The following is a 12,013-nucleotide window of genomic DNA, read 5'->3' on the forward strand; positions in this document are numbered from 1 at the left end:
ATCATCCTCCTGAGAGCCTGGGCAGCACCCACCAGCCCTGTCTCCTGCTAACTGCCCCAGAAAACAACACTTTTAGCAAAACAGCATCTACCATGAAATCGGATGTCTGGTGACAGGAAAGGGATGACAGCAAAGGACAGGAAGCACCACTGGGAGGGTTTAACCACCATAGCCACAGGTGAGGAGCAGCACCCCTGGGTGCCCCAGCACTGAGCCTGGCCAAGGGGTCCTGAAGGGGAGCTGCAGTAGAACTCCAGAAAAGCCACCCCCTGATAAGGCCACAAAGCCCAGGGGTGGCTCCAGGGACAGGCAGAGGATGGAAGCACAGGACATGGCCACCAGCAGCCAGTGACAGCAGCAAGGCAAAGGCCCTGGGAGGACAGAGGTGCCACAACAACAGTAATTCATCACAAAGAACTTCTCATTCTGTTTGGTTTTATTTTACTGAGAGGTGAGGCCAATTCATCCTGACAGGTTCACAGCACAGCTCTGCCTGGGTGGTGAGCACAGAGACATCAACAAACAACACGGCACACAAGGAAAGGACCCTGTGTCTGTGCCAAAAGGGGCTGGTGGGCACCAAAATGGGCTCAGCATGTCACCCCAGTCCCGTGGCACCCCAGGGACAGCTGCCAGTGCAGCATCTATGTGGGCTTCCCCACTCAGCACCAGCCCTGCTCTCCTGGCAGACACAAACCAACTCGCTCTGAGCACTCCTCAGGACAGGTGTCAAATCAATCCTCACAGCAGAGATGCCAAGTTTAAAAAAAAAAAAAAAAAAAAAAAAAAACCAGAGCAAAGCAGGCAGCCATCTGCCAAACCAGCAATTTTCAGCTGGATTGGCAGAAACACTTCAGGCTTTTAAAACCAAGAGAGGAGAGAAAACAAAACCCCTCCTCTTCCACAAGCATAGAAAGCACTCAGACGAAGTGCAAAATTCCAATTTGACTTCAAAGGCATTTCTTCTGGCTAGTTACTCCCAAATCCTGGCACAACCTGCTAGAAAGCCAGTGGACAGTGCCATTTTGTTACCAGATGATGGTACCTGGCCAGTTTGGATGTGAGGTGCCATGGTAGGGGAGCACAGGATGTCAGAGGGATGCTGAAAACCTGGTACTCCCCCATTTGGAAGCAGGGAGGACAAGGAGGGAAGGAGGGGAGGAAAGGGAGAACAAACTTTCCATCAGTTGTAATCAGCAGGGTTTTTTCATGCACTATATATTAAGTTAATGTATGTTACAATCTCCTCTGTAATGGAAAAATACCACAGCTGTCGTAGCCAGTAACACTTTTAAGAGCACTTGACTCCCAAGTCATCCAGGTGCATTTCACAGTGTTACCCTGGGTTGCTATAGGAACCCTAACAGTTTTCCCATCTGATTTCTCCATTAACACTGGGATTTATATTTAATTTTTTTTCCTTTTCCTCAGCAAGGAGAGATGAGAAGCAAGCGTGCATACAGGGGCAGGAGATGCTCCTCCATAGGTGCTCTCCTGGCCATACCAAAAACAGTACCCAGAATCACAGTCAGTCGTGCTGAGACACTGGTGGAGCAACAGTGCTGCAGGTGGGGAAGGGCACAGCCCCACTGCACTGCTAGGAACCATCTGGGATGGTGCTCAGGGCAGCTCTGTTATGGGGTTCACAAGCCAGTCTGTTCCCCTCTTGCCTTCCTGCAGGCAGCAGGACTGAGGGGCTCATGGGCTGAGCTTCTCACGCAGCTCCTGGACAGAGGTGACAGGCAGGGAGCAGGTGAAGTTGCTGCAGACATAGGCAGTGGCTTTCCCATCCTTCCTCTCCAGGGATGCAAGGAAAGGCAGCTGGCGGTACAGGAACCCAGAGCTGTCTCCATCTGCGACCATCAGCACCTGCCCAGAGAAGGAGCTGAGAATGAGGGAGGACAGCTGGCCCCAGCCAGCTGGTCCTCCCTGCCCCACTGACAGGGCTGAGGGCTGGCAGTGTCCCTCCACACACCCTCCCAAAACGGGGAGGGGACGGGGAGCTGAAGGGACCCACTGCAGCCCTCTGCCAGAGTCCCACACTGGTCACATCCCTACAATGCCAGTGCAGGAAGAAGCACGATGGAGATGTCGCAGCTTTGCCTCCCTTAACCACACCAGACACTTGGCAGACAGGATGAAGCACAGGGATCAGCACATCCCAGCCTAGCCAGCTCCTTGGGGACACCTGTCCAGCCCAGGAAAAGCCCCAGAAACAACTGCAGCATTGCCTCATCCCACCTGCAGCCCCATTCCTCCTGCCCTCCCCATGCTTCCCAAAAAATTCAGGCAGCAATGAGCAGCGGATCAGGGGCTCTCCCAGCTGACACAGCAGCATCAGCCAGAGGTGATGACTGGGCTGCCAGGATAATTAGCTTTTCTGAAAGAGAAAATGTTTGTTAAAGCCTCAGGGCTTGCAGGCTAATCAGGAAAAAGGCCAGGAGCTGGCAGCCAGCCTCATGCCGACACAGATGCAAAGGGTGAGCAAAAGGCTGTCCCTTCCCAAGGCACAGAGGGAACATCCTGCTGCTGGAACACACAGCTCTCCCTTGCCCGCCCCAATCCCAGCCCTGCATGTGTCTGCTGAGCACGGACAGACTCACAACATGTCCCTGTTACTCATGCCAAGGCCACCAAGGGATGCTGACACCAAATGCTGCCTCTCACAGCACACACATCTCCCACCATGGCACCGCTCACCTGGCACACAGCACCCTCTACACCAGAGCCAGCAGAAGACCCAGCACTGGCATCCAGAGACATCCACACAGCCCCACTCATGCCTGGCAGGGGTTGCCCACACCCTTGTGTCCCCAGGGGGGCACCACATCCCTCAGTCCCTGCCCTGGATAGTGGCTGCTGCAGTCCTGTACTATCCTCCATCACTCCACATCTGCTTGACCCAGCTCTGGCTCAGCCTGTCTCCCTGCCTGCCTCCTGCTTCCCCCAGTCTCCTCCCCCTTCGCCTTTGTCTGGAATTAATTCCAGGAGTGATTAATTACCAATTCATGTCCAATCTGAAATTCATTATTCATTTTTCTCACAAGCTCCCCAAGGTCCTCTCATGGGGCCAGGATGAAGGCGAGCGGCAGTAGAGCGCTCTGCAGCTGAGAAGATAATGGGATCCTTCATAATTACCCTAAAGACCATTAATAGGGCAGGGATGTATACCAGGAGCTGGGATCCAGCCCCAGAGCAGGGATCCAACCCTTTCTTCCCTCAGCATCAGGACACCCACAGGAACAGCTATCAGCATCACCCCTACATGCATCCCCACAGAGCTGCCTGCAGCAAAGGGCTACTCCAGACCTAGGGTCATTTAAAATCACAACCTCAGTGCAATTTTATCATCAGCATCTGGTTACAGCAAGGATTTCAGGGTGAGGTTTGTAAGGAATTAATTACTGGAAAGACCTAATTAATTGTGTTCCTGCACGCAAGCCTGGCCCCCAGCACCCTGCGAGCACGAAGGGAGTGGGGGCACAGGGGACACAGAGATGTTCCCCCAACTCCTTGGCAAAGGCAATTCCCAAACCAGCCACGTCCCTGGAGCAGGTGACCCAGGGCTGCTCTGCTGAGGGAAGCTTCCCAAGGCAGGGAAGGAAATCTGAGGAGCAGCTGGAGGGAGATGGAGGCAGGTGGGAACAGCAGCACGCTCATGTCTGTGTGATGCAGCACGGAAAGAGGGATGGCTGTTGGGAGGCAGTGGGCTGCTCCTAAATGCAGTGCAACCCTCTGAGAAGTGGGGTTCTCCTCCATTCTCCCATCACCTCTGCAAGGTGAGGAACCATTGCTACTGCCAGAGATCATGCTCCTACCCACTCCTGCACACACATGCTTGGGGAAAGGGAGTTATGTGTCCACAGGGCTGTACTCTTCTCGGGGACAGCTTTCCCCTCCTGCCACAATTCCAAGAAACAAACCCAAATTGGATTTGGCTCTATCTCATCATTGCCACATGAGGAACACACAAGGGGCAAACAGAGCTAGACTGCCACCCTGCCTGCTGCCAGCCCCCAGGTGAAGCCCCTCACATGCCCCTTGAAGCACAGCAGCCCTGGCAGGCATGACGATGGCTTCACTCCCCCATGGAAATATCCACCCAGAACACCCAGCCCTCATCTTCCTCTCTTCCCCAAAGAATGCAAAAGCTTGAGGGAGAGAGATCCTCCCCTGGGGAAGGAGCATCCTGACCAGCCAAGGCTTGTTCCCAGCTTTGCAGGAGGAAGCCAGACTGCAGGGAATAAGAAGACAGGACTGTGCTATTTGTTCTGCTCAAGACCCCAAAACTGCTGGTGGGGGCACAGGGGACCAAGGGTTGAACTAGCTGTGGGCAAAGGGTTATTAACAGTGCTGGGCTCCCATTCCTCATCCAGTGCAACCCTTCAAAGGGACAGAGGACAAGTGTGGGGACAGAGGCCCCACACACAAAACAGGGACCTGTGAGGAACAACGGTGCTGGCAGAGCAAGGACAGAGAGCTGTGTGCCCCATGTGCCCCACTCCTGCCCCTGGGAATGTGTCCCTCCTCCTCCAATGCTGCATTAAACATTGCTGGGCACACAGGCAGAGAGTCAGGGGCTACACTCCTGTGGGCTGAGCTAATGAAAGGACAGAGCAGAGGATCCTGTGCTGAAAGCTCAGCCCTCCCCAGCTCATCCTAGCTGAGGTTACAGAGGCAAAGTGGTGCTTTGGCCTCAGCTTCCCACATACTGAGATTGAACATGCCAGTCCCTGGCACCAGGACCCAATGGCCAGGGATGAATCCAATCCAAACACCAAGCCCCTTCACTTGCAGCCCAGTCCTATTTCCCTCAGCTCCACAGCTTTGCCGAGGTCAAAGCCATCATCCCCAAGGCAGGGACACTGCCCACCAAAGCTGATGGGCACCAGCTGCTGTGCTGCCCTTCCCTGCCAGCTCCAGGTGCAGCCAACAACTCCAGCCCCTCTGTGGGATGCACTGATACATCTCAAAGCAGGGACAGGGACAAGCAGAACCAGGCAGGAACCCCAGTAGACAGCAACAGCTGCTGAACGGGAGAAAAGCTTTGGGAAAAGCCAGCCTCTCCCAGCTGGTGTTACCCAGAATTGGAGTGAGGTACTGCCTCATTACTTTCAAGGATGTGAAGGTGTCTCCAGGCAGTAGGTGACCCAGACACTAACCGGGTCTGCACAGGACATGACACATCCACACTGGGCATGACACATCCACACTGGAATGAAAGGATTCCCCTTGGGAAAGCACTGGGCTCAGGGTGAGAGCAGTGTAAACAGCCAGCAGCAATAATAACCACTGCTGCAGCCACTTCTGGGCTGGGCTGCCCGTGATCTGTGCAGGGAGAGGGGTGCAGGGCTCAGCTGTGGCCCTGCTGGCTGTGCTCAGATATGAAAAGGACAGGATGTTTCCCAGAAGAGAGGCAGAACAGAGGGGGATGGGTGCAATAGCTGAACTGGGAGAAAGGATGAAGCACCAGCAGTGAAGGGAGCAGAGACCAGGGAAGGGCTGGCAGGAGGGGCACCTCTACCTTGTTTGGGCTGAAGACAGAGCGGACGCAGCGCAGCATCTCTTTGGTATCTTCTCCTTGGGGGTCCCCACAAACAACAACCTGTCCAGGGGGAGAGTGGGTGGCAGGAGAGAGAAAACAGAGCTGTGACTGCACCCATGCCATTACCACTTCCTACAGCAGGTCCTGCAGGGGACACTGAGCCCCAGCCCATACCTGTTTGAGGGTGTGATGGAAGAGAGCCGTGGCCCGGACCATCTCTGGGAGGATTATTGGGATCTTCTGCAGCCTTTCTGAGAAGGCAGACAAGATCTTCCCAGCTTTTTCCACCCAGTCCATATGACCGGAATAACAAGCTGCTCGGAGCAGGTTTGTGACACTGACAGAGTTAGGGGTGGGCTCTGCTCCATCTTGGTCTGCAAAGGATAACATAAACCATCAACCCAGTGCCTCACTACCATCTGCCACCAGCCCTGTCCTCCCACCCCACAATCCACAGAACACGTGGCAAAGTCCCTGAGCTCACCATCTTTGAGACGCAGGAGCAGGGAGGGATCGCCAGCCTCAGTGCAGAAATAAGCAAAGCCTTTAGGGTCCCAGAAGAGCTTGTCTTGCATGTGCTGGAGATGAAGGGCCCACTCCAGCCAGCCCTGGTCCAGCGAGGCTTCATAGAGGTCAAAGAGTGCCTGGATGACAAAGACATAGTCCTCCAGGAAGCCCTGGATGGGCACAGTGCTGCAGTGGCAGACAGGGAAGGAAAATCAGAATCTCTAAACTGAGCAGGTTGGAAATGTTCTCCAACCCAGCAAAGCCTGGTCTCTGCTACCCAAGGAGATGCCACCAAGCAAAGCAATGGCCATCACACAACTCAGCCCTAGGGTTCTGTACAGGAGGAGAAGGCAGGGGAGGACACTTGCCAGCATGAAAGATGAGGAATGGGAAAGATTTTGACCTCAATTCCTCCTCATTGGCTGTGGGACACTAATCCCTCCTGAACTGCACCGGAGCTCTATACAAAACATCCTCCCTCCCTCTCAGTTTAGTCCTGCCTGGAAGAGAGGACAGGGACTGCTGGGGGTCTGGGCAGCACCTGCAGGTGGCCAGTCAAGTCTGTGGATCTCTGACACTCACCTCTGCTCCACTGAGTTGTCCTTGCCCCGGTAGCAGCTCCGCAGCAGCCTCCCACTGTCGGGGTCAAAGAGGTGTGTCCTCAGGAAGGCAGCTGCCTGTGCAGCCCTGCTCACATATTCCTGCTCGTCCAGGGCAGCCCCAGCCTGGGCAAAGCCTGAGATCATCAGCCCTGCAGAGGCAGAGACAGCAGGACAGGTCAGGGGGGGCACACGGAACTGGTGACAGAGTGACTGTCAGTCCTTTGAAAGATGCTCAGTGTGAAGCTCATTCTCCCTGATGCCAGCACGTCAGGTCTCAGCTCTTCTGCCTGGTTCCAATCACTAATGAAGTCACTTGCTGTTACCAGAGACAGGCAGAGTACTGTAAGGCCAGCAGGAGCTGAGTCCTCACTTGTGGGCAGACACAGGGCTCAAGACTATTCCAGTTTGTAGGATAACTCCAGCCCATGCCAGTTCCAGACCCAAACACCCAGGAATTTACTGCTAGGAACAGAGCCTGGCATCTTGCAGTTATTCCCTGAGGCAGGACCCTCCAGACAGACAGACATAGTGCTGTGAACCCTCACCCAGGCAGCAGTAGGGATGGGCCCTGTACCCACCAGGGTCCTGGGTCCCCTACTCAGACCCCTTCCCCACAGTCCAGCCAGAGGAGCTGGACTGAGACAGGGGAAGAGTTTTGCTGCTCTCTGCTGGCAGCTGGGGAGGGAAATAAACCCAGAACAGTAACCTGACACTCCCAAGGCTTGCAGGTGCGGAGCTGCTTCCACACAGCCCCTGATCTCAGCCTACCCACTGCCTTTGTGGGAGCTCTCCAGGCCTTGGTGGGGGTCCAGCCAAGGCGTGTGCCGCCAGAGCAGGGCCTCCTCTCACCATTCCATGCTGCCAGCATCTTGGTGTCCAGGTGTGGGCGTGGCCGCTGTGCCCGGGCTGAGGAGAGTCTGTGCCGGCATTCCTGCAGCAGGGCACTCAGCCCGGCCGGCTCCAGCCCGAACCACGCTGCCGTCAGCTCCGGGGAGCAGCGGGAAATCAGGACGTTCTTTCCCTTCAGCTCCTGATGGGGGTCCTGAAAGGAGAGGGAGACACACAGGAATGCCATTGAGCTTGGGAGGTGTTGGACTCTGAGTGTTTTGGGGCTGCTCTGCCATCCCCTCATGCCTATGGATGCCATGCTCCAGTGCCCCTGGCAAGTCCTTGCTCTCCTTCACCTTCATGGGGTCCACGTTGCCAGCCTCTTCCACTCCGTAGTGGTGCATGAAGACATCTGCCAGTGTTGTCCCCTCTGTGGCCCCCTGGACAGGGTCAGGGAGGAGAGCCCGGAGCTCCTCGGCTGTCCACACACAGAAGGCTCCTTCTCGCTTCTCTCTGGATGTGGTGGTTGGGTAGGAATCTGCATCTTCTGCACTATAGAAACCTCCTGCCTGGGAAAAACACAACAGAGAGACCCTCCAGCTCAAGGACAGCACTTTCAGCCAGCTCCCCATCACTGCATGGCTAGCAGCCTGGCTAATGAGCCTCATCCAGACAGAGCTCAGCCATGAGGGAAAAACAGCCCCAAGCCACATCCCAGGGCAGGGAAATGGCTCCCTGTGGCTCAGCTCAGGGAAGAGCCTACCTGGTCACTCAGGTCCCGTGAGACATAGAGTAGAATGTCTCGGACAACATCAGCAAAGAATTCATCACCAGAGATCTGTGGAAGACACAAGGTGGACATCAGTGTTACATGGGCAGAGAGGGAGCAAGAGACACAGCAAGATACGGTGAGAGATTTCAATTTGAAGAGTTGGCAAAGAAAGTCCAAGGACTTTAAATGAGGGATGGATTCAGAGTAAGACCTTGAATGGAAATCTACTATCAGTGAATATTGCACATCTACGAAGGGCAGTGGAGAGCAATGCTGGAGTTACACCGAAGTTAGAGGCAGCAGCATTGGTTGCTGACTTGTGAAGACCAGCTCAAAGGCTGTTTCCTCCCCATTTATGCTCAAAGCCCTGGGACTACACTGTCACGAGTCTATGCAGCACTTCTGGATAAACAACAGAACATGCAGGAAGCATTGTATTGCTCCATGCCCATGGATGGGGAGTATCTTGGAGAATAGGCTTTGAAGCTGCTCCCCAAACCAGGCCAGTCCTTGCAGCCTGCAAGAGAGGGAGCCACACAGGGATGTCAGAGCTGTACCTGGAAGGCTCTGCTGTACATGGCTGCCAGCTGCCCCTGGTCGTAGAGCATCTTCTCAAAGTGTGGGACATGCCAGTGCTGGTCAGTGGAGTAGCGGTGAAACCCCTGCAGAGACCATACGAAGACATCTCTACCCCACATCTCTACCCCACATCTCCTGGGCATGACAGGGGCTTACCCCCAAAGATTTACTCCTACCTGACCAATGTGGTCATGGATGCCCCCATGGGCCATCATCTTGAGGGTGTGCAGAGCCATCTGCAGGGCCCGGGCACCCTCCGGAGTTGTTCGGTGCAGGGCCCAGTACATGAACAGAAAATTCAAATTCACTGAAACACAGGGAGAAAATGGGAGGCTGTGGGGTGGGCTCTGCCCCCACAGTGCTGTCTGCCTCACAGCAGGTCTCAGTAATAGAGACCAGACTGACCTGGGGTGGGAAATTTGGGAGATTTGGAAAAGCCACCATAGTCCTCATCATAGGATCTGGAGAGCTGATAGAAACAGGTATCCATCACCTCTTTGGCTGGTGGGGGTGACTCCTGGCCCTGCACACGGATCTCTGATGTGTGTCGCAATGCTTCCAGAATCCTCTGGCTGCTCTCCAACAGGGCATCTTTGTTCTCCTTCCACTAAGATGCAAGGGGAAAAAGACAGTCCTTCTTGCCTTGCACCAGTTCAAACCAACACCTCCAGTTCCTGATCAGGCACCCAAAATCAGCTCAAACCCACTTCTAACCAAGTCAGAGCTCTGGTTTGTTCTCTGGGCTACTATTCCTCACAACTGAATCTCCTAACTCAGCCACCCTTCAAGCCCAGACCAATTTCCCTGTGCCCCCTTTGGTTCAGCCCTGCCTGCTACACCATTCCTGCCCCGCACCTGCTCTGCGATCCGGAGCAGCACAGTCCGAAAACCAACACGATGAATTCCATCCTCGGGAGGGAAATACGTCCCCCCAGCAAAGGGCTTGAGGTCTGGGGTCAGCCAGACACTCATGGGCCAACCACCTCCACCACTGGTGGCCTGAAAAACAAAACACACGTGTGCCAAGGTCACGCAAGAGGCACCTGCTCTGTGCCTTCCAGCACATCCAAGAGCCTCAAAGACAGATGTGTGCTTCTGTCCTCCCTTGTGACCAGACCACCCCATATACTGGTTATGCTTGCCTGAGAAACATGACAATGAACAACACCCTAAGGGAGTCAGTCAAAGCCTCCAATCCCATGCCTCCCTCACCTGCACAAAGGTCATGTACACTTTGTCCACATCTGGCCGCTCCTCACGATCCACTTTGATGCATACAAAGTGCTCATTCATGATCTCCCCGATCTCCTTGCTCTTGAAGGACTCCTCCTCCATGACATGGCACCAGTGGCAGGTGGAGTAGCCAACTGCAAACAAGCTCAGGTGGGTGAGGAATGGTCCTTTGCAGGGAGCAGGAAACACGTCATGGGAAGAACACTCAGAGATGGGACCCTTGCTATGGGCAACAGCTGCTGCCTCCCTGGACAAGAGATGGAGGAGAAAAGTCTCCTGAACTTTCCAGCTCTTGCTCCTAAACACTGGCCAAGGACTCTGGTCCTGCATGTAGCCCATTTTCAGAGAGCTACTCCAGCACATGGTCTGCTCTTGCTTGGTGGTCATGCAGACCTACATGCCTACTCACACACCAGCTCAGGATGCAGCTCAGCTTATCTGATCGTCTACTGACCAACACACAGAGACATGAAACATGTCTTGTTTCTGGTTACCTGACAGGAATATCAGCTTGTTTTCTGTCTTTGCTTTATCAAAGGCTTCCTGACCCCAAGGGTACCTGTGGGGGGGAAGACAAGAGTCCTTCAGCCCCATGGGCACAAGGAGAGGAGGAGGTGGAGAGGGAAAGGCTCCCCATTGCTCTTACCAATCCACGGGGTTGTGGGCGTGCTGCAGCAGGTACGGGGACTTCTCGTTAATCAGGCGGTTGGTGTGAGCAGGGACGCCGGGGGGGCCGGGTGTCCCCACCGTGGCCATGGCTGCGAGCCCCGTCAGAAACGTGTGCCTGTGACACCAAACAGGCTCAGGGGTTTCCTGCTCACCACAACACAGCTCAGCCTCTGCACAGAGCCATGACAGACCAGAGCATCAGCACCACCACCCCAGGCCCTGCCGTGCCCCAGGACAGGGTGCTGCTCCCACTATTCACTCCCCACGCCGAGGGAACCATCCTCAGCCCCAGCCCTGGGCAGCTCTGCTGGGGCTCAGTCCACCTCAATCCCACCCAGGACTTAAAAGTCCTTCCCACTCACTGGAGGCTCAGGGGAGGTTGTTCCCCAGTTTGGCACTTTGGGGGCACACCCAACAGCTGTAAATACAGCAGCAGCATCTGTGGGACTTGACCTGCGTGTCCTTTGAGAGGACATCCCCTCAGAGAGGAAAACTCCCTGCCGTGGGGTGGCTGCGGGCAGGGGGGGCACAGCTCTGTGGTGAGGGGAGTGAGGAGCAGGAGGGGACCAGGGAGACAGATAAAAAACCGGGCAGATGCAGGTTTGGGGATGGGGATGCAGGGCCGGGATGCAGGAGCTGGGAAAGGGGTGCAGAGCAGGGGTACAGAGTATGTAAAGTGGTGCAGGGGCTGCGGTAGTACGAGAAGATTTAGGGAGGACACAGGGGGATGCAAAGGGATATGGAGAGGATGATGGGGGAGGCAGAAGGGGAGGCAGGAGAAGTGTATGGGTGCGGACAGGCTATAGGAAGAACTCAGGAAGGTGCATGGAGAATCTAGAGATGCAGAGGGAGGGGTACAGTGCGTTGCAGAATTCAGGGGACGCGGACGCTGTAGCGAGAACACAGGAGAGGTGCGGGGAGGATTCGCGGGGCTGGCGGGACGCCCAGGGCCGGACCCGCACCGCCCGCCCCTCCGGTACCTGCGGGCGCAGCGCAGCGACGCCGACAACATGGCGGTGCCTCCTGAGGGCCGCCCCGCTCCAGGCCACGCCCCCTCCCTGGCCACGCCCCCTAGCTGGTCACGCCCCCGGTGCCACCGCCTCCTCCGTCACTGCCCCGGCCCCGCCCCTGAGATTAAGCCCCGCCTCCACAGAGACCCCGCCCCTCCAGGCCCCGCCCCTGAGGTGAAGCCCCGCCTCCATTGATGCCCCGCCCCTCCCTGTCCTGGCCCCGCCCCGTTCTCGCCGCCCCCGGGTGTCGCTCAGCGCATTAACTGTC

The 12,013-nt window shown here is 55.8% G+C and overlaps 1 protein-coding gene across 2 annotated transcripts; it reads right to left on the bottom strand.

Annotated features, from left to right (window-relative positions):
- Nucleotides 1-418: 418 nt before the first annotated feature.
- SPATA20 (spermatogenesis associated 20) lies at nt 419-11,784 on the bottom strand. 2 transcript variants are annotated; one of them, XM_083874437.1, is made up of 16 exons: nt 11,716-11,784; nt 10,713-10,850; nt 10,561-10,625; nt 10,046-10,200; nt 9,689-9,832; nt 9,239-9,440; nt 9,010-9,140; nt 8,812-8,916; nt 8,246-8,320; nt 7,839-8,051; nt 7,504-7,696; nt 6,635-6,803; nt 6,030-6,238; nt 5,720-5,919; nt 5,525-5,605; nt 419-1,869 (listed from the first exon to the last, which is right to left on the bottom strand). In XM_083874437.1, exons 1-16 carry the CDS (start codon nt 11,745-11,747, stop codon nt 1,699-1,701), a joined length of 2,283 nt encoding a protein of 760 aa, XP_083730563.1. In that variant the 5' UTR covers nt 11,748-11,784; the 3' UTR covers nt 419-1,698. The 2 variants fall into 2 exon arrangements, with proteins under 2 accessions (XP_083730563.1, XP_083730564.1); XM_083874438.1 differs by having other exon boundaries at nt 10,713-10,905; nt 11,716-11,757.
- Nucleotides 11,785-12,013: the final 229 nt, after the last annotated feature.

Source organism: Zosterops lateralis (assembly GCF_965231275.1).
Source record: "Zosterops lateralis genome assembly, chromosome: 18".
Lineage (NCBI taxonomy): Eukaryota > Metazoa > Chordata > Aves > Passeriformes > Zosteropidae > Zosterops > Zosterops lateralis.

Coding starts and splice junctions, on each gene's coding strand:
- SPATA20 (XM_083874437.1), bottom strand. CDS start 11,747: ATGTTGTCGGCGTCGCTGCGCTGCGCCCGCAG. Junction 9,833..10,045: donor TGTACATGACCTTTGTGCAG/GTGAGGGAGGCA, acceptor TTTGTTTTTCAG/GCCACCAGTGGTGGAGGTGG. Junction 7,697..7,838: donor GCAACGTGGACCCCATGAAG/GTGAAGGAGAGC, acceptor CTCTCCTTTCAG/GACCCCCATCAGGAGCTGAA.